At 47.3% G+C, this 18,621-nt stretch overlaps 1 protein-coding gene across 1 annotated transcript; it reads right to left on the bottom strand.

Annotated features, from left to right (window-relative positions):
* Positions 1-15,981: 15,981 nt before the first annotated feature.
* LOC102447152 (twist-related protein 2) lies at positions 15,982-18,293 on the bottom strand. The gene is made up of 2 exons (XM_075922243.1): positions 17,366-18,293; positions 15,982-16,652 (listed from the first exon to the last, which is right to left on the bottom strand). The coding sequence occupies exon 1, from the start codon at positions 17,961-17,963 to the stop codon at positions 17,409-17,411; it is 555 nt and encodes a 184-aa protein (XP_075778358.1). The 5' UTR covers positions 17,964-18,293; the 3' UTR covers positions 15,982-16,652; positions 17,366-17,408.
* Between the last annotated feature and the right edge of the window lie 328 nt (positions 18,294-18,621).

Genomic DNA, 18,621 nt, shown 5'->3' with positions numbered 1-18,621 from the left:
ACTATGTCTAAGAAGCAGTTTGGGAAAACACAGACCAGTGGGTTGGCTAACCTGTCTGGTGGACTGGGTTCAAGAGTAATGTTCAGTTTCCTCACTTGATCCAGGAATGATGTCTTCAGCTACAGAGAAGAAACAGGAAGAGATGGGCATTAAGAAGAGGTCCATATTCATTGTTCTTTCGTATTTCCTTACAATGTAGTACTACAGGCAGTCCCCGGGTTACGTACAAGATAGGGACTGTAGGTTTGTTCTTAAGTTGAATCTGTATGTAAGTCGGAACTGGCGTCCAGATTCAGCCGCTGCTGAAACTGACCGCCAGTTCTGACTTACATACAGAATCAACTTAAGAACCCCAAGCGTCCCCAAGTCAGCTGCTGCTGAAACTGATCAGCAGCTGATTCCAGGAAGCCCGGGGCAGAGCAACTCTGCCTCGGGCTTCCTGTAGTCAGCGCTGGTCAGTTTCAGCAGCGGCTAAATCAGGACGCCTGGGGCAGAGCAGCTGGGGTGCTGCTGGGTTGCTCCAGTAGCGCCGCTCCTCGGCACTACTGGACCAACCCAGCAGCACCCCATCTGCTCTGCCCCAGGCGTCCTGATTCAGCTGCTGCTGAAACTGACCAGCAGCGGCTGAATCAGGACCAGAGCAGCTGGGGTGCTGCTGGGTTGGACCAGTAGCGCCCAGAGCGGCGCTGCGGGACCAACCGGCAGCACCCCAGCTGCTCTGCCACAGGCGTCCGGAGAAAAGCCTAGTCTGCTGGGGGGGAGGGCATACTAGCTGCGCCCCCCCCCACCCGAGCAGACCAGGAAGACACGGGTGGCGGACTGAGACGCACCGCGGTCCCGCCGCCTGGGTCCTCTGCGGCTTTGCTCCCCGTCTCCCTGGTCTGCTGGAGACCAGCAGACCAGGGAGACGGGGAGCAAAGCCTCTGAGGACGCCGGCAGCGGGACAGCCGCGGGGCGTCTGGGCTGTCCCGCTGCCGGCTTCCCCTGCGGCTTTGCAAAGCCTCGGGGAAGCCGGCAGTGGAGCAGTCCAGGCGCGCCTGGGCTGCCCCGCTGACCGAGCCCCTCCGCGGCTTTGCTCTGCATCTTCCTGGTCTGCAGACCAGGGAGATGCAGAGAAAGCCCCAGAGTACACGGGCGGCAGGACTGCGAGGTCCCGCAGTCCGTGTACTCTGGGGCAGCCCCGTTCGTAACTGCGGATCCGACATAAGTCGGATCCGCGTAAGTCGGGCACTGCCTGTACTGCATGTCAGAGGAGACTGACTATTGAGATTGTATGGTCTCAAGGCAAGAAGAGGGACTACATTTCTCTAAGATGCACAAAGTTGTTTGGTACCTGCATGCCTTTGAGGCTCAGGGCAATATGCACCTGAAATCTACATCTGCAAAGCTAAACTCACTTTAGTCCATGAGCCTACATGATGTCCAGTCTAAAAAGGGTTATGCAAACACCACTTCCTTGATTTAGCAAGGTTTTCCCTGGAGCAAAGAATAAGTTAATTAAAAATATTAACAGTTCATTTTGAAATAATGACATGGGAGCTCCTTCCAATATTCCTTTCTGAAGCTGAACTCCCATAATTATTCTTTTACTTCTGTTGGAAAGAATGTAAAAAAGGTCATCGTTCCCCCTGCCGCCCCTCTGTTCGCAAGAATTAGTCACTTTATGCTAAAAGATCATTACTGTGACTGGAAGACATGTTATTCCTGGCAAGGTGTTGTACAAAAATCACTCCACAAGTCACATTCTACTTTGCAAATCTATTTTTTCCCTCTTGCATTGGAAACCTACTCTGACTTGCCAACAGCCCTCAACAGAGGCAAGTTTCTGCCATTTTTTGCAGATCTTAATTCTTTTTTTTTAATAGAAGCAAGAAAAGCTAAGGGCCAGATTCCAAGACCTCTTCCCACACTGAATTCTTATTTGTTTATTTATTTGCATTACTGTAGCAAGTAGTAGTCTTAGTCATGGACCAGACCCCATCCCCCTATGTGCTGAGCAAATACAGAACAAAAAGACAGTCCTAATACCTGAGTCCATGAACAGCTCTATTGGCTTCAGTAGGCGTAATTATGGAATGAGGTGCTACTCACTGTGAATAAAAGTATCACTACTGGGTCCAGTAAATATAGCATGATGCATGACTGGCTACAATCAGAGAAACAACCCTCCCTACTCTCTTTTCATACCTGTTATATTTTGTTTTCAGCAAATAGAGATAAAGGTCACTTCAACAGAGGATATTTGGTTCATCTTGATGTAGATTTCATTTCAGCTTAGGAAAAGAGAACAAATGAAAAAACAGGAATTTAGGAAGAAAGTAAAAATATTTAATATGCCACAAAAGCATGGTATATAATATAGCGACAAGTAAAGAGAAATAATCAGAATGACATAGGGTTTTTTTTCTGTTGGGAATCTTCATAAAATCTGATGCTTCAAATTAGTGAAGTGTATACAAGTGGGTACATAGCCTATTGGTTATAAAGAGTTCCTTCTAAACTGCATGGCAGCACAGGTTCACAGGTGATTAATCAGCCCCGCCCAGTCAGTCAGCTCCATGCTGGGCGGAGCTGATTAATCACCTGTCAAACTGTGCTGCCCTGCAGTTTAGAGGACACACTGAGTTCCCAATGGTGTAGTATATATGGAGACAGAGACTAATAAAATAATCCCTGACACTAAGGGTACATCTACACAGAAGCGTTATTTCGGAATAAATTATTCCGAAATAACGTTTTATTTCGAAATAACGTTAGTTATTCCAAAATAACGCTTTGCGTGTCTACGCAGCTAGCCTGTTATTTTGAAATACATTTGAAATTCCAACTTCTGTAAACTTCATTGTATGAGGAGTAAGGGAAGCCAGAGGAAGAGTGCTCTGTTTCTAAATGAGTGCTATGTAGACATGCCCAAATTCAAAATAAGCTATTTCGACTTAAGCTACACAATTAGTGTCACTCAAGTTGTGTAGTTTATTTAGAGTTTAGCCCTGCTGTGTAGATTCACCTTTCCAGCTAAGGATCTTCCAGCAGAGGATCTCAAAGCACTTTTACAAATTTTAATGAATTAAGCCTTTGTGTTGTCCTTTGATATTAATCAGTACGATTGCCCCCAGTAGCTTCCTTGGAATATACAGGAAATCTAAGGCAGAACAAGGAGGGTGGGGGGAAGATCCCATGATTCCGAGCTCTTTCTTTCTTTTAAGTACCAGGTTATTCTTTCATTCTGTCTAGACAATACATGATGCCGTGGTACAATGTACAGTTTCTACTGGCATGAATTTGGGATAGCTGCGTTACTTTAGCATGGTGAATCTATGTGTGACTCATGCCGGACTTCACAATGGGCATCAATGAACCCTTTATATGGTACCCTGCCATCATGTATCCTTCATGCCACATGTTTGGAATAAAAACAATATTTTGAGTGTTTTAAATATTTGGGGGACTAATTTTGCATACTCCCGACAATTAAAGCAGCCTGTGGAGCTAGGCTGCCTTAATTCCTGATAATCCAACTGCATGTCTCCAAGGAAGAGACGGGTGATAATTAATACATGTTAGGAACCGCTACATCTTTGGTAAAATACCTTTTTTCATACCTGTCACCCTTTGTTCACTATTTCAGGATCTGCTAAGTTAGAAGCAAGTGCAGGAATCTATTGGAAAGTTGGAAAACTGTTTTTCAGTGATATCAGACTTTAACCATGCCTCTTCTCCAGGCCTTATTATTTCTTGAACTATATCTCACTTCACTGTTCTGTACTGATTTTGGATATCATATTTGTGGCCTACGGAGGGCACAGTGAGGGCAGAGGACACTCCTCATTTGTCTAGCGGTGTCTTGGTTTTCTTGTGTTTGTAATGATGCCTATTTGAAGCAGTTCAGATATCTGGAATGTTGAATGCAGCCCCGGAGGAGACAGAGTATTGGGCAGAGTACAGGTGAAATGATCAAAGAAGCATGATTAAAAACAATTTGTCACACAGCTTTGCAATAACACATGGATTCCTCTACCACATGATGAAAGGGGGAAAGGGTTGTGTTGGTGGGAGTTTATAAGTTGTAACAGCTGTGCTATTATTTCCCCCTTTACTTGCAGGCTATTAGAATACAGGAGTTAAAACAGTGACTGTACTCGTGTATATAGTGCTGTTCTTGCTAATTTGGACATGAACTGGAGTGGTTCTGAAGAACATGAGGAATTCACAGATGACAACATGGAGAAGGCCTTCTCAAAAATGTTTTTCTAAACTTCCTACATTAAGCCAGAATATTACCCATTTCTTTTCATTAGCCAACACCTTGTCATGGCTATGCTGTAGTCACTTGTGAGGGGCCTGATCCAACATCCAAAGAAGTCAGGGGATCTCCAACCCCCAACAAATCCAGCCCGTGGAAAACAATTCCCTGCTTGACAGTATGATTGAGAGATGGGTCTATTGAAACTATTTCTAACTTTAAAAATGTGGGCTTTCCTTTCTATTCCACTGTGAAATGATTGTCTCCAAGTTCCACTCTCCTCCTGGGCCCACATATGCAAAGGAGATAACTCATTGCAGACAGCAAGAATCTCACCCATGTAAATATTCTTTTCCTATTGACTATATTAATAAATGCTAAACACATGTTGTTCCCTGCACATAGATGTTCAGCATCAATCTATCATTCAGTTGCATGCAGGTAAACCCCATGGTCACTGATTTATCTTTAGTACTAGCTTTACAGGCCTTGTCAGAATTAATTACAATTTCAGTGGCTTGTGTTGCCTTTTCGGGGGACAAGGTCTTGACCAGCAAATATGAAAGTATATTGTTGAGTTTCCTCCCAGTATCAATACTTACTATCACGGGTTTGGTCTTGTAAGTGCTCCCATATGTTTCAGAAATAATTAAATTGTTATTGACATTTTGGCCTAGCTCCTAAAGATGAATATCCTTCAGCTGCTAAACATTTGATAGGTTTGAAGTTAAGAGAAGTTTCTTTTAATTTTCTTGAAAACATACATGCAGTGGGACAAAAGTGATCCCAACCATTTGATCTGGCTGGGAAACATTGATGTGTGTGTGTGTGTGTGTATGGAGAGAAGCAGCCTTTTTCTTTAAGGCCAGCCACCATTTTTAACTTCATTTACTTGGCTTTTATCCTATGGTTACAGATTTTACACTAAGGATCTGTTACCCACAAACCATTAAAAAACTGACTCAGTCCCACAACCATCCTCCAGGTTAAAAAAACAGCGTCATCTGTGCACAGAGAGAAAATTAAGTTTATTTAGCTCATTTGTTCCCCGCCTCCCACTAAGCTGTTCTCTACTGTTCACCCAGTAAAACTTTATCTGTGAATTTGCAGGATAACCTGGTGGCAGGTAAACTGACATGTGATGCATTATATAGGCTTCCAATATAGGTTTGGAACACTGTCATCAAATCTCTGTCTGGGTGGCTGGCCAGCTAACTTTTAGCGCACTAATCTTTATAATAATTGAATGATACCAGTACGGGTCTTCAGATCATCCGCTAACACTTTATTTAATCCCCTTAGCAAAATTTCTATTGTCTTCAGTGGGGGAAAGCTCTGGTCCCAGAACGTCCATTACAAATACTAACTGTAAGTGCCTGTGTATCGCTATCACTCTCCTGAGCTCTTCTCAACACCCAGAGCTCCTTGTTGTCTCTGATTGGTTCAGGGTTGGCAAGAGGCAGTTCAGTTCAGAGGGAAGAATGTCTTCCTCTTTGGGAGAACTCAAGGAATGAGTGTCAATTGCCTTCTCCCATCTTTTCACCACTGCAAGAAATCTAATGAGACTTCCTAATGTTGAGCAGACTCTGATGTCCTGTACTCGTAACAACTTTCTTTGCTACCATTGATATCAATGAGAATTTCGGTTGAACAAAGAACGCAGCTGCCGTTCATATCCTGTGTGAAATGCATTGCCGCTGTTGCAGTGGTTTACTGTGGATGTTCACCCAGAGATGCTCAACCATCCTTGAACCATGACCCCTTTTGACAACAATAATTACTACACAATTATTCCCGGGGTGGGGAAATGAAGCAAGGTTGCCATCTCAGGGGCCGGGCAGAGGGGAGGGGGTGGAGCAGCCATGTATACCATGACACTGCTTGCTTGTCTTTCCATTCCCCTGACTATCAGGAAGTGAGGGGAAAGTACATGGCGTTTGTGCCTTCTTCTCACTCTGAATCCTGGCTGGAAGGGAGGGAGCAGAGGAGTAATTCATGCAATCCAAGTACTTTCCCCTCGCTCCCTGACAGGGGAAGAAGAAAAGCAAGCCATGTCATGGTACACATGGCTACTGCCCACCCCCACTGTCCTGAAATGGTGCCCTTGCTAATAAAGACTGAGCCTGCCTGAACCCAGGCTGGGGAGCCAAAGCCTGAGCCCCACCACTCTGGAAAGGAGAGCCAGAGATGAAGCCCAATAGCATCAGCCCCAGGCAAGGGGCCTATAACCCTGAGCCCTGCCACCAAGGGCTTGGAGTGTGTGGGCTTTAGCCCTGAGCAATGGAGCAGTGAAGTTGAGGCTTCTGCTTTGGCCTCAGACCTCAACAAATCTACTGCCAGTCCTGGTGACCTCATTAAAATGGGATCGTTACCAGTGTTCCCTGTAAGTTATACACTTGGGTGGCTACCCAGGAGAGATTCAAATGTCACCCAGCTGATTAACAGACTGCCCACAGCCAGCAGCATGTGCTTCTACTGGTGGTGCACAGCTGTGCATGCCTCGGTGCATGTAACAAAATGCATTCATCACACAAAAGGAAAAATTAGAGGAACATTGAAATAACCTATTGACCCATCTTGGGACCCTGACCCACAGTTTGAGAACCACTGCTCTAACCCATTTCACTGCAACTGGACAAACCTGTTGAACTAGTGGGTCGTCAGTAACTCAGCCATAGTTGCTTTTTCCTGGGATTCCAATGGGGTACTAGTATTCCTACAGGCCTCATGCTTCCCATGCCTTCTGAGTGCCTGTGTGCCCCCTTCAGCTCCTCTGCCCAGGTTGACACAGTGTGATTCTCATGGGCATTGCTGTGGTAAACATGCCTGGCTCTGCCTGGCCTGGGCGCTCCTATGGTAGAAGGTTGGTAAGTTTCAAATATTTCCAGGGAGATAATCCATAAATCCAAGGAGGGCTGACCCACAACCAGGGCCCGGAGAGGGCTGTGACCCACCCAGTCTGACTTGTTAGGGAAAGAGTCACCGTGTGCACAAAGGGGCAGCCATTTTTCATGGCTCCACATGGGCGGGTTTAGTTCTGGGAGGTAAAAGGAACAGATACCAAGCCCTCCCATGGCTGGAAGACTCTGTTCGGACCACTCCTACCGATCTGTAGCAGAGCTGGTACCCCTCCTGGTAACCCAGCCCAGCTATTGAAATAACGGCCAGTACTCTGCCTTGGCTATTGGAAACAGGTTTTCAGCAGTCCCCCCCCCCCCCCCCCAAGGTAAGAGTTTTGGCATCTGGAGGTGTCAGGAAGGAGCCTTTGGCCATAAATCAGTCTGAGAAGCATTCACATCAGACAAGCGCCTAGAGACTCCTTATAGGCTCACCTCCAAATGCCAAGATCAAAGAGCATCCCCTGCAGCTATAAACACCTAGCATATGCACAGGGCGGCCTATGGAGAAGCCGCGTTGAGTAAAGATGGGGGGGGGAGGTTCACCCTACAGCCACAGATACCCACAGGTAGGAACGCTCAGATCAGACCTGGCAACGAACTCGTCTTCGCCTGGCAGGGACTCTGCACGGCAGAGCTATGCCCTCCACCCCCCATTAGCTGTGTGCTCAGATACAAGCCAGGCGGGGACACCCCAGTGCCGGTCAGATGAGCCACGTTTTAAAGCGGCCTTTTCGATTTCAACTCCTCCTCCAGCAAAGCGTATGGGGCAGGAGAAATGATCCTGTGTTCAATTGTGTGAATGGGGGGGGGGGGGGGGGATCAACAAAGCTGCCACAGCTGCTTCAACACAAGGGTTTACAGATGTTCAGTCTGACCCAAACACGTGGCACTGTTCGCCTGAGACAGAGTTCTCAGAGATTTTCAGGGCGCGCGTATTAATTCTAAGGCACCAGGAAATAGGGGTTCTGTGTATGTTCTTCCTTAACTATCCGTATTATGTCCTATCCTAAAGCAAATAGTTCCAGTTTTCTTTCTTTCTTTCTTTCTTTCTTTCTTTCTTTCTTTCTTTCTTTCAGTATAGCCAATATATTCTGGTTTCTCTTCTGATCGTACTAAAGATTTCCTTCCTTCCTTTCTTCCTTCCTTCCTTCCTTCCTTCCTTCCTCGCTCCTCGTATCTTATTATCACTCGTGATCAAGAACCTTTCCTATTCTTTCTCCTGCTTTCTTAACCAAACACAACAACGGCAAAGAAGCTGGCATAAATCCACTCTTGAAACGAGAAGCACTGAGGGCAGTGTAAATGAAAAGTATCCACGAGGTGGGAATCCGCAAGGCGCGGAGGAAATCCTGCTCCCGGGTCTTCACCACACAGACAAAATGCCTCTTTCCAATCCATTTCTTCGGGTGATTTATGAAGCCCTTTGATCAGAAAAGAGTTTTAATTGTCTTAACCGCAGGAGCAGACATATGCTTCATAAAAACCAAACCTAGCCTCTTTCCCACGTCCCCCTTTTATTCCCCTCCCATTGGAGCCTGTGATTAGATTTTATTAATGCCCCCATATTCTTACAATCTTGCAGAGTAACTCTAGACATTGATTACCAGGTTAAAAAATGCCCTCTCGGTCTAAAGTGCCCCTTTAAGCCACAGAGCTAACTCCCACACTGCGCCAAGATGAGCTCAAGGTGCAGCCCCTTGGAAATGAAAAATGAGTCTAGTAATGCAGAGGGAACCCGAGGCCTCAGATGAGGATTTGTGATGGAAACGAAATGAGGGAATGATCAGAGAAACGCACCGTTACACGCATTCCAGGGAGCGGGATATTTATAGAGAGGAAGAGGGCAAACCAAATACGTATTTTATCATAATTTGGGGGATGGGAAGAAAGTGGAGTCGCCGAAGCAGGCATTGTCAGGTATTAATAGGACTATTATTTTCATTAAAACCATATCCTTGAACAAAGGATTTTCTTTCATGTTTTCTCTTTATTACTCTGACAGGTCTCCTAAAACAGGGATTTTCGAAATCAAAGGCACAGAAGTTGTCTTATTTTTTGTGGCCCCCAATCCATCCCCACCCCGTTTTACTGTCATTATCCCCGGTACAGATTCCTGTTTAAATTCTTGGTTCAAGCCTGAGGACATTTAATAGCTGACTGGATTAAATATTGCAGACTCCAGCCTCGATTCTCTTTGAAAGTACAGGTCGAGCTCTGTGCCTAAATTTGTTGGATGAAAACTGATCTATGATATATGTTTTAAGTTTAGATCTGAAGGGGGGGGGGGAGTCTCTGTGCTGGATCTGGTTTATATTGGTGTAAAAAACTTAAAAGTTGAAAGGTGCGCCGGGATGCACAGAAAGAAAGAAAGAAAGAAAGAAAGAAAGAAAGAAAGAAAGAAAGAAAGAAAGAAAGAAAGAAAGAAAGAAAGAAAGAAAGAAAGAACTCACACAACCGCAAAATTAAATAATTAACGATGTAACTATCCACGTGGGGAAAGGACATATTTTCCATCTACAAGAATTAAATTTGAAGCACATCAACACATTTTGAGTGTGCTGAGGGTCCATGGAAGAATTAGCCGCCTGTTTGAAATTAACACTAATTTAGCCCCCTACATCAACAACTCCTTTATAGACAGCACATCACTCTGTCACTAAACATGTTTGATAGCTCCAGGGTCCTTATGAGAGAGAGAAAGGGGGAGAGAGAAGAAAGGCCTTAGTTCATTGTTAAATTCCAAGGCAAGGGGGGGGGGGAATTGCGCTCCCATATTTGTGTCAATTACAGATTTTTTCGTAAGGAAAACTCGCTTTCCCGGAAAGGAGCAGTGTCACTGCATAATTGAAGGGAATCGTTTATCTCATAAGTTGGACAACGGGGAAAGGCACCAAAGTTTAGCTTTTATTTTCAAAATCTTGAATGTGCGTTCGCTTAAAAACCTTTTACGAGATCAGGTGAGAGGGACAATAAATCTAGATTAAGAATCCCGAGGGATGTTCAGACTGATGTTAGAGCCTATAAGCGGTGAATAGCAATGCAGCCTGCTCATCTGGTCTCATACATACCTTAATGATCATCCCTACAGCTAATGGGATCGAATCTTTTTTTAACTGTTCAAAGGCAACAGTAAATCTGGGCGCCTTGGTGACTACCTTTGTAGATTCCCGAGGTCGAACTTCAACAAAAGGATCGTTGCTATTTCATTACAAAGCGTCTAGCCCCAAATGCATCAGAGAGACTCGCTCTGGATATGAATATATATGCTGAAATAAATAGAGTGTGTTGCTATTGTCTAAAACGAGCCAACAGGCTAAACCGAAGCTGTATGGCGCACGCACATTCATTAATCTGGAGAACGGTTCCTCTCCTGAACTAGGATTGCTATTGATCTATATTTTTAGGCTTTGCAGGTTGTTCGATTTGTAAAGCAACACCTGGAAAACTGCGTTGTCCCCCTCCCTCCCCGCCCCTCGGATGCATGTATAAGCCCCGTGAAACTCCCCGGGCAATGCCTCTTTCACAAAACTTTCTCCTTCACACTATCAGCCCTGGAATTTTGAAACTTAGAATTCTGCCTAGAACGCAGGATTTCGGTGTTTTCCCTTTCACTTCTTTCAAGGAGCAAAGCACCGAAGTGACAACCTCTGGGCATCTTGGGATTTCCTGCGCCGTCCTGGCGCTGCTTCTTATGCCCCAGCCTCTGCTCTCCCCTCACTCCAGATACTTCTCTGCTCTTGGCCAGCAGCTCGCACTGTCAGTGCCAGACAGGCTAAACGCGCGACGGGACGGGCAGCCTAGGAGGCGCATACCCGCGGGTCTTCCCTGCTTCCAGCCTTGAGTCTCCCCCTGGCTTGGGAGCTCTGTCCGGAGAGGCATTCCTCTGCTCTTCTTAGCAGCCGCTCCCCACCTTCAACAAAAATTGATTAGTCTCAGCTTTTTCCCAACCGAGATCCGATACTTTCTTCAGGATCAAACGCTCCTGAGAAGGGGGAGGGGGAATAGTCATCCCCTCCCCCCATACACACAATCAAATCCCAGGCCTCAGCAACAACATAGAGGGAAGTGGAATTAAAAAGACTTCTAAGCTGCAGACAGAGGGGGCATCGGGATCGCATTCCACAAACAAGCAAACAAACGAAAATGGATGTTTAAATAAAGCACATGAATGGGGGGGGGGAGACTGATTTATGCTCCATTTTCCTTCCGTGCAGTTCGAAGGCGTGGCTCCATTTGCGAGTTGTACATCTGTTCGCTCCACGTGACGTGGTCCTCAAAGCTCTAACATCTGGTCAAAATAAACCTCTTTCAGGTACCTGCTTAACTTTTCACATGTCAAAAGTCCTCCACCTCTGAAGCTCCCCTTTCCTCCCACGGCTGCTTTGTGGGCTGCTTCCCCGCGATGCTTTGTTTTTACACTCACACACACACACACAATCCCCAGCCTTGAAATATTAAAGCGCTAGCCCTCCCTCTCCCCGTTTTCACCCCCAACAATCTCCACGTCGGCTTGGATTGCGGGAGGTAACGTCCCGCACCCCAGTGCGATACTTGGGCGTTGCTCCGGAGCGAACAACAGAATTCGAATCAACAAACACACCCGCAACTCCTCGCGTGTGCGAGTATCTCCCGGGTGCCCGCGCCTAGGAACCGCTCCGCAGGTGTTGATAGCTTAATCGGGCTAAAGCCGAACGTGGACTCTGTTATTCATGATAATGTTTTCAACTTGCTCTGCCGCGGCATGTTTGGGGAATGAAACTCAACCCCGGACTCCCGTAGGTGTGCTCAAAGAGCGCCAGTTCAACTGCTCCGGTGCCGTTAAGTTTCAGATCACATTATAAAAGCCATTCCCGACGTGTTGGTTACTATATACGACAAAGCGATGTAAATAAAAACGGTCTAATCCTAGCGAGGAGGGCATTAGACACAGGCAGGGCAGGGTCTCCCTGCCGTTTTCCAGCTGGGCGGCTCCAAACCATTTTTCTCTTTCTTTTGGCTTTCTAAAACGCGGGTTACTATTTGTGGCTCCTTCTTATTCCTGCTTCGGGAAAGGGCTCCAAGCCTTCCAGAAGTCTCATCGCTTGGCCCTTTTCAATGTACGTTCGACTCTGCGAAAAGCAGGGGCAAGAGGAGCGTTGTGCGAGTGGTTTTAACCTGCTCCACCTTCAAGTGACCTGCCAAATGCTCTTTCGTATTTTATAGACATCTGGGAATTCCATACATGCCTTAAACTCCAATTACACACCTTCTTCAAAGGGCACGTGCTTTGATTTGCTAAGAACATTAAGCGGGCTGAAGGCTACAGAAACTGGGGCAGCCGTTAATGTAAAACGCATCCTGCGCAATGTTTACTGCGGGCAGATGATGTTGTTCAGCGAATAACAAAAAAAAAAGAAGCTCTGGGGAGATCTAAACGTGGGCGCCTTCTTTGCTCTCATAGCCACAAGCATCCTATGGCAGTTAATTCGGATTATTCAACCCCCTCCACCCGCGACTTCCAAAAGATGCTAATTTATGGCAAAGCCCGTTTTTTTCAGGATGGGTCTGTTTGCAGCTTGAGTGAATGCAGGTGAAGCGACTGCTCGTGTGAACAACAGAACCCTGGGGAACGCCTCAACAGTAGCGTCCACACTAGTTCTTAGTTCTCTTTCGACCCATGCTCAGAGTTACCATTCAGGGGCCCGATCCTGCTCCTAGTAGTCGCTCTTTGACTGCAAAAGGACCAGGATTTTCCCTCGCCTTTTACAATCCGTTATCCTCTGACTGCTGGTCTCTTTTTGGGGCCCCAGCTACAGCATCACCTCCTCGGCTGCTAACTGTAGTTCCCATGTGGCAGGGACCGCCCGGTCCCCCCTACTTACACGCAAGAGGCAGTGCTGTTTCCCCACACCGCAGGTGAACCCCCTTTTCTCCACTGAATTCTGTCTGGACTCCCATCACGTTTGTTTCCCGCACGTTTGTTTGTTTTCCTTAAAATTACAGAGGCAGGGAAAACCGCCTGACATCATGAGAGCGGGACAAACGCTCACTTTGAAGGATTCCTGGGCAGGACTTCAAGTGAAATCATACGCCGGGGAAGAATTTGATACCGGACTAGAGAAAATAACTAGTTCTGAGTTGGCCAAACCGAGGAATGTGCAAAATGCTCCGCTGTCTTGCACAAGGCCGAGGGGAGCGCCCTAAGGATCCCCGTGGACTAAACTGAACCTCAAAACTGCAACACCGTGAGCCTGGTACATTGGGCTACAAGCGGCCCACCTGGGGCCGGATCCTTGTACGTTTACTCGCTCTGGTAGCCTTGAGGCTGAGTAAAATTCCCAGGATCCGGGCCCTTGTTGCTTTACCTTTTAAAAGGCACTGGGTTTGTTAGCCTGCACAATGGCGATGGAGAGCCACCAGGACACGGTTAGTCTGTTCACAGCTATGGTAACCACACAGAGCAACATTCTGTAGGGAACCTCAACTATGCTGCATTTTGTTCTGGAAATCAATTGTTGTCTGGCCAAAAAAAAAAAAATCATAACTCTCAAAGAACAGGACCATTTTTTGCGGGAGCGCTTACCAGTCCCAGAAGCCAAATTAATATTTTTCTTCAATAAGCCTGAAACTGATTTAATAGGTCTTGGCTCAAGTGAATGGGGGCCAAAACAGTCACAGAGCACCAAACGGGAAACATCGCGTTTGCCGTTTTAAACCAGGATGATCTCCTGCTATGTTTTCTTTAAATAAAGATAACGATTGATACTAGATTCATAAAACAGACTCATGCTAAAGGCACAATACAAATAAGGGGTCTGTGGTACTTGTCGCCTTTTGATAGCGATCACTGCAAAATAACAGATTGCATTTCCTCCTAGAAAAAAATACAAGGCAAGTAAGAATAGTAGACGTAGTAAGTAAAAAGTTTGAAAGTGGCCTGGTTTCTTCCTCTCCCCCAACGTATTTTAAGTGGCTGGGAAGAGCTGATGTAGATGGGGCCGAATTCTGAAGTCGATGACGTGGGGTCAAACAGGACACACGACATCCGACTCAGCTGACTTACTTTGTAAAGCGATAGCAGAATTCGGCCCCTTCTTGTCTGTTTTTTTTTTAAACGTTTAGTAAATAATCTGTTCCATGAATTTCCCTTTCCTCCAAAATTACCCAGCAGTCGGTTACCTATTTCTCTGCTTTTGCAAATTTAGGCCATATTATTCTTGGTGATTCCTTTAGCATTTTCCATGCTACACTCACATTTTCTGGCGAGCTTTCCTCTCTCTAGGAGGAAAAAAGACCAAGGTCCAAGACACTCCTCTTTTCACCATCCCTTCACATAAGCAAAGGTAGCAGAGACAAGCATTACCTTCTCCTTGCTGGTGGGCTCTCATCAGTTCCGGAGATCTTCAAGAAATCTGAACTATCAAGCCATCAGATCTGGATGGAAGGAGCCAGAAGTCCACTTGGTCGGACCACCGAAGGTAGCGAATCCCTCTCTAGCACACACAAAGAATTCACCCTTCTTTCCGATACTTAGTGCCGGGACCACCACAACCCAAATCCAATTTTCAAAGTCCTCTCTAATCCTTTAATATAAACAAACTCTGCAGGCTTTCTACCGTCAACATTGCGCACTGGTTTAAAATATGCACGATATTAAATTCATCATACTGTTATGTCAGCAATATATGGGAATATGTGAACATGGAAACAAAAACAGTCAGGCAATAAAGTAAACGCAACCTGGGCTAAGCAAACATGTCTTGTTTTGAATCAACACACCCTCTTATTTACACTCGACATTGACTGAATCTGTTCAGCAAAAGGAACGAATAGTTTGCAACCCAAACGCCTTTTGTGAGTTATTACAATTTGGTCTAGAGTCTTATTTAGGAGCTAAACAGTGACCGCCCACTTTCCTGTTAGTATTAGCATATTGCTCACAACCTGTTATTTCTAAAATAAAATAAGCAAAGCATGGCTTGTCAGTGTCGTGGTTTGCTACCCAGAAATAACAGCTTTAGCTAACGAGATCTGAATCGGTGGAATACACTACACATACAATGAGACGGGTGGCTAGGCTAGAAAGAAAGTGGCTGTTTTCACAATTTTAAATAGCTGCTTTTTCCACCATTATTCTGATCGCTGAAGCCTGAAGATATACTTTCCTTTACAATTGTGGTTCTACCTTACATTAGATTTTAAACCATAAGAGCGGAGAAAAATAGAGACAAAATGCTTCATACATAGGGAAGCTCTCCTGTTTATAGAAGGAAAACGGCGTTAGTTTATTGTATCCCGCCCCATTGTACCAGCAAAAACAAAGCTTTTAAACCTTGCCATTAAAATATTAAAGAACCACCTTCTTCATACAAGCTAAATATTCTTATTCCAACCTTTCTTTGACTTGCCTCGTTTGTTTATGGGCCTCTTTAAAACGGATGCGCTCTCTGTCCTGGGCCCTTATTTATCTCAATCAATAAAAATTGCTGTGCACAGAGCGATGGTGAGGGAGATATACCATCTTTCTGGCTTACATTTCGGAGGCACATGATCTGGAAAAAGAATGCCATTACTTTAGATCGGTGGCTAAAACAATTCCATTCTTCATTTAATCGAATATTATTGGGAGTTCTGATTAAAATAGAGCATATCCGACCCCAAAGTCCAATGAGCACTAAAGCAGAATAATAAAGCTGTCTCTATAAATAACTCGCCTGTGTCCGTCAGTAGCTAGTTTATTTGCGTTTTTCGCCCCCGTTTGTTTATATTAGTGCTCCCTCTTGGGTGTCTTTACAGCTCAACAAACAGGTATTTATCTCCAGCTTAATCCCAGCGTTTTCATATAGACCAAACTTTAAGGTTCTTAAAATTTCAATCATATTTATTTATTGCAGAAAAATAATATACAATGATATTTACAAAACAACCATAAAAATATGAATGCATTTAGACACCGGATCTATTTGCATTTTAACATGGGTCATCAATAAATAAATAAAATGTTTATTTTTTTCTCAGAGGAAAAATAATAATAAAAAAGTAGGAACCGGGTAGGTTTGTGTATAACAGTTTGAGCCCAGTTTATTTTCCCCCTAAAAGTTTTCATCTCAAAAAAAAGTTTGTTTTGTTTTTCATTATGACCATTCAAGAACGGCGAAAAGTCCACAATAATGTATTTTCCTTTCATCAGTGGCTCATAGGCACGACCTCTTGGGAATGCATGCATGCAAAAAAAAATTAAATTCCAACATTCTTCGTCAAAATTTAAGAAAACCAAAACACTGTTCAGACTTCTATCAGAATGCAGAGATGTGTGGATTGTGCAGATGCCTATCTGGGTGGTCACTGTCCAAGCACCCTCGCCTCTTTCTTTCTTTAAGTGCTCCCCACGCCCTGCTTTGAATTTGGATATAGCTCTTCTAATTTCCAAGAAAATCCTTGGCATAGTTTTTTTTTTTAATTTAAAAAATGGTATCCAACTTCAGAGTCTCTAGACTGTCCATTTTCTCCTTCTTTGGGAACAATGTCATCTGCAAAAACCCAGAGAGGGAGAGGAAAGGTTTGTTACTGATCATTTTTTTAAAAAAATGTTATGCAGAAGGGAAAAGAGCGAGCGCCCTAGCAAGCTGTGCTGTTTTGCATGCGACACAACTGACTGCGATCCAACCCCCCACCACATTCAGGAGGAACGAAAGCCCCCGGCGGTGGGGGGAGAAGTGAGGGGACTGGTGGGGCAGGGGAAGGAATTGGGAAACCCACATTGGGAAGCGTAACGGAATCATCGACTCCCTTTCTAAACAGCGAATTCACTGCGAGGGTTTGGTGGAGGGATAACTTCTTTCCCTCCCCGCGGCCCCCTTACCCTCCAGCACAGCAAGGGCAGGAAACCACCCGAGCCCCCACCCCGCTGTGGCCAGAGCCATCGCCTTCTCCCTCGGACCCCGGCCGTCTGTGACCCTCGCCCACGCTCTGCAAAGGCAACAAGTGGTTGGCGGTGCCGGGCCTGAGCCGCCGCCTCTTAGGGGCGTTGGGGGCGCTTGGCTGGACCCTGCCTGCCCAGCAGGCCCCTCAGAGGCGGCTTCCGCGCCCAGAAAGCGGGGCCCTTCTCCAGCACTGGTCCCTCGGTGCAGGCCCAGGCGCGGATATTGACCAGCTCTGCCCCCCACCTCCACCCTCCCCTCCCCAACCACACGCGCGCAGGGAAGGGCTCGCAGCGCTGCCGCCCGGCCCAGGCCTCCCTTACCTAGGGCTCCTGCCCGGGGGGTGCGGGTGGGGCCCCGTCTCTGCTAGTGGGATGCGGACATGGACCAGGCGCCCTCCATCCTCCACACGGAGAAGGCGTAGCTGAGCCGCTCGTGGGCCACATAGCTGCAGCTGGCCATCTTGGAGTCCAGCTCGTCGCTCTGTAAGACCTGGTAGAGGAAGTCGATGTACCTGGCCGCCAGCTTGAGGGTCTGGATCTTGCTCAGCTTGTCCGAGGGCAGGGTGGGGATGATCTTCCGCAGGGCGGCGAAGGCTTCGTTCAGCGACTGGGTGCGCTGCCGCTCCCGCACGTTGGCCATGACTCGCTGGGTCTGCAGCTCCTCGTAGGACTGGGGGCTGCCCCCGCCGCTGCTGCTGCCCCCGCCGCCGCCCCCGCCGCTGGACTTCTTGCCCCGCTTGCCTTGGGCCGGGCTGCACGGCTCGTCCCCGGCCGCCCCGCCGCTCCGCCGGCTGGACCGCCGCTTGCGCCCCCCTCGCTTGCCGCTGGGCTGCTGCTGCCGGTCGGGCTCCTCTTCGCTGTTGCTCAGGCTGTCGTCGGCCGGGGAGACTGGAGAGCTCGACTCGTCCTGCTGCATCATCTCTGGGGGAGACGCGCGCTGCGGGCCGGGAGGGGGGCCGGGAGAAGAGGGGGGCACCTAACCCGCCAGCTCCCCCTGGATCGCGGCTTGCGGGCCTGCGAGGAGGAGGAGGAGAGGGAGGAGGACCTCAGTTCGGGGGGTGGGGGGATGGCATCAGGCTCCAGGAGAAAAAAAAAACACCCACCCCGGCACAACCCGCCCCTCCCGGGCCCTCCTCGGAGCCCCTTCGAGGTGCCTGGGATTGGGAGACCGTTGCAAACTTGGAGGCTCTTATAGCTCCTGCTGGCGGAAAGTTTGGGGCAGCGGCGGTGTCATCGGCCTGACGTGGAGAGGAGGGACTTTGCGGAGCTTTATAGGGACGTTTCCGCTCTCCCCCTCCCCCAATTGTGCTCCAAACCATTCACAAGCGATCTCCCCCCCCCCCGCCCGCCCCCAGTTCCCCCAGCGCGGGCTCTTCCAGTTCACACGAGTTCTTGGGGGGTGGGGGGCTGGCCACCGCGCTCCGAGCCCCGCGAATAACGGGGAGCGCCACCCTTATTGGCCGGGCAGCACAGGGCTGCTTGTCCAGGCAGCAGCAGCACCAGGAGCAGCTGGGACATTCTGCCCCTCTCCATGTGCCCCGTGCCAGGGCCACGGCTCGCAGGAGCAGGGAGAAGAA

The sequence above is a fragment of the Pelodiscus sinensis genome, chromosome 2, assembly GCF_049634645.1.
Source record: "Pelodiscus sinensis isolate JC-2024 chromosome 2, ASM4963464v1, whole genome shotgun sequence".
NCBI classification, from domain to species: Eukaryota; Metazoa; Chordata; order Testudines; family Trionychidae; genus Pelodiscus; species Pelodiscus sinensis.
The sequence above is the reverse complement of the archived record's forward strand: the minus strand, read 5'-3'. Positions and strand labels throughout refer to the sequence as shown.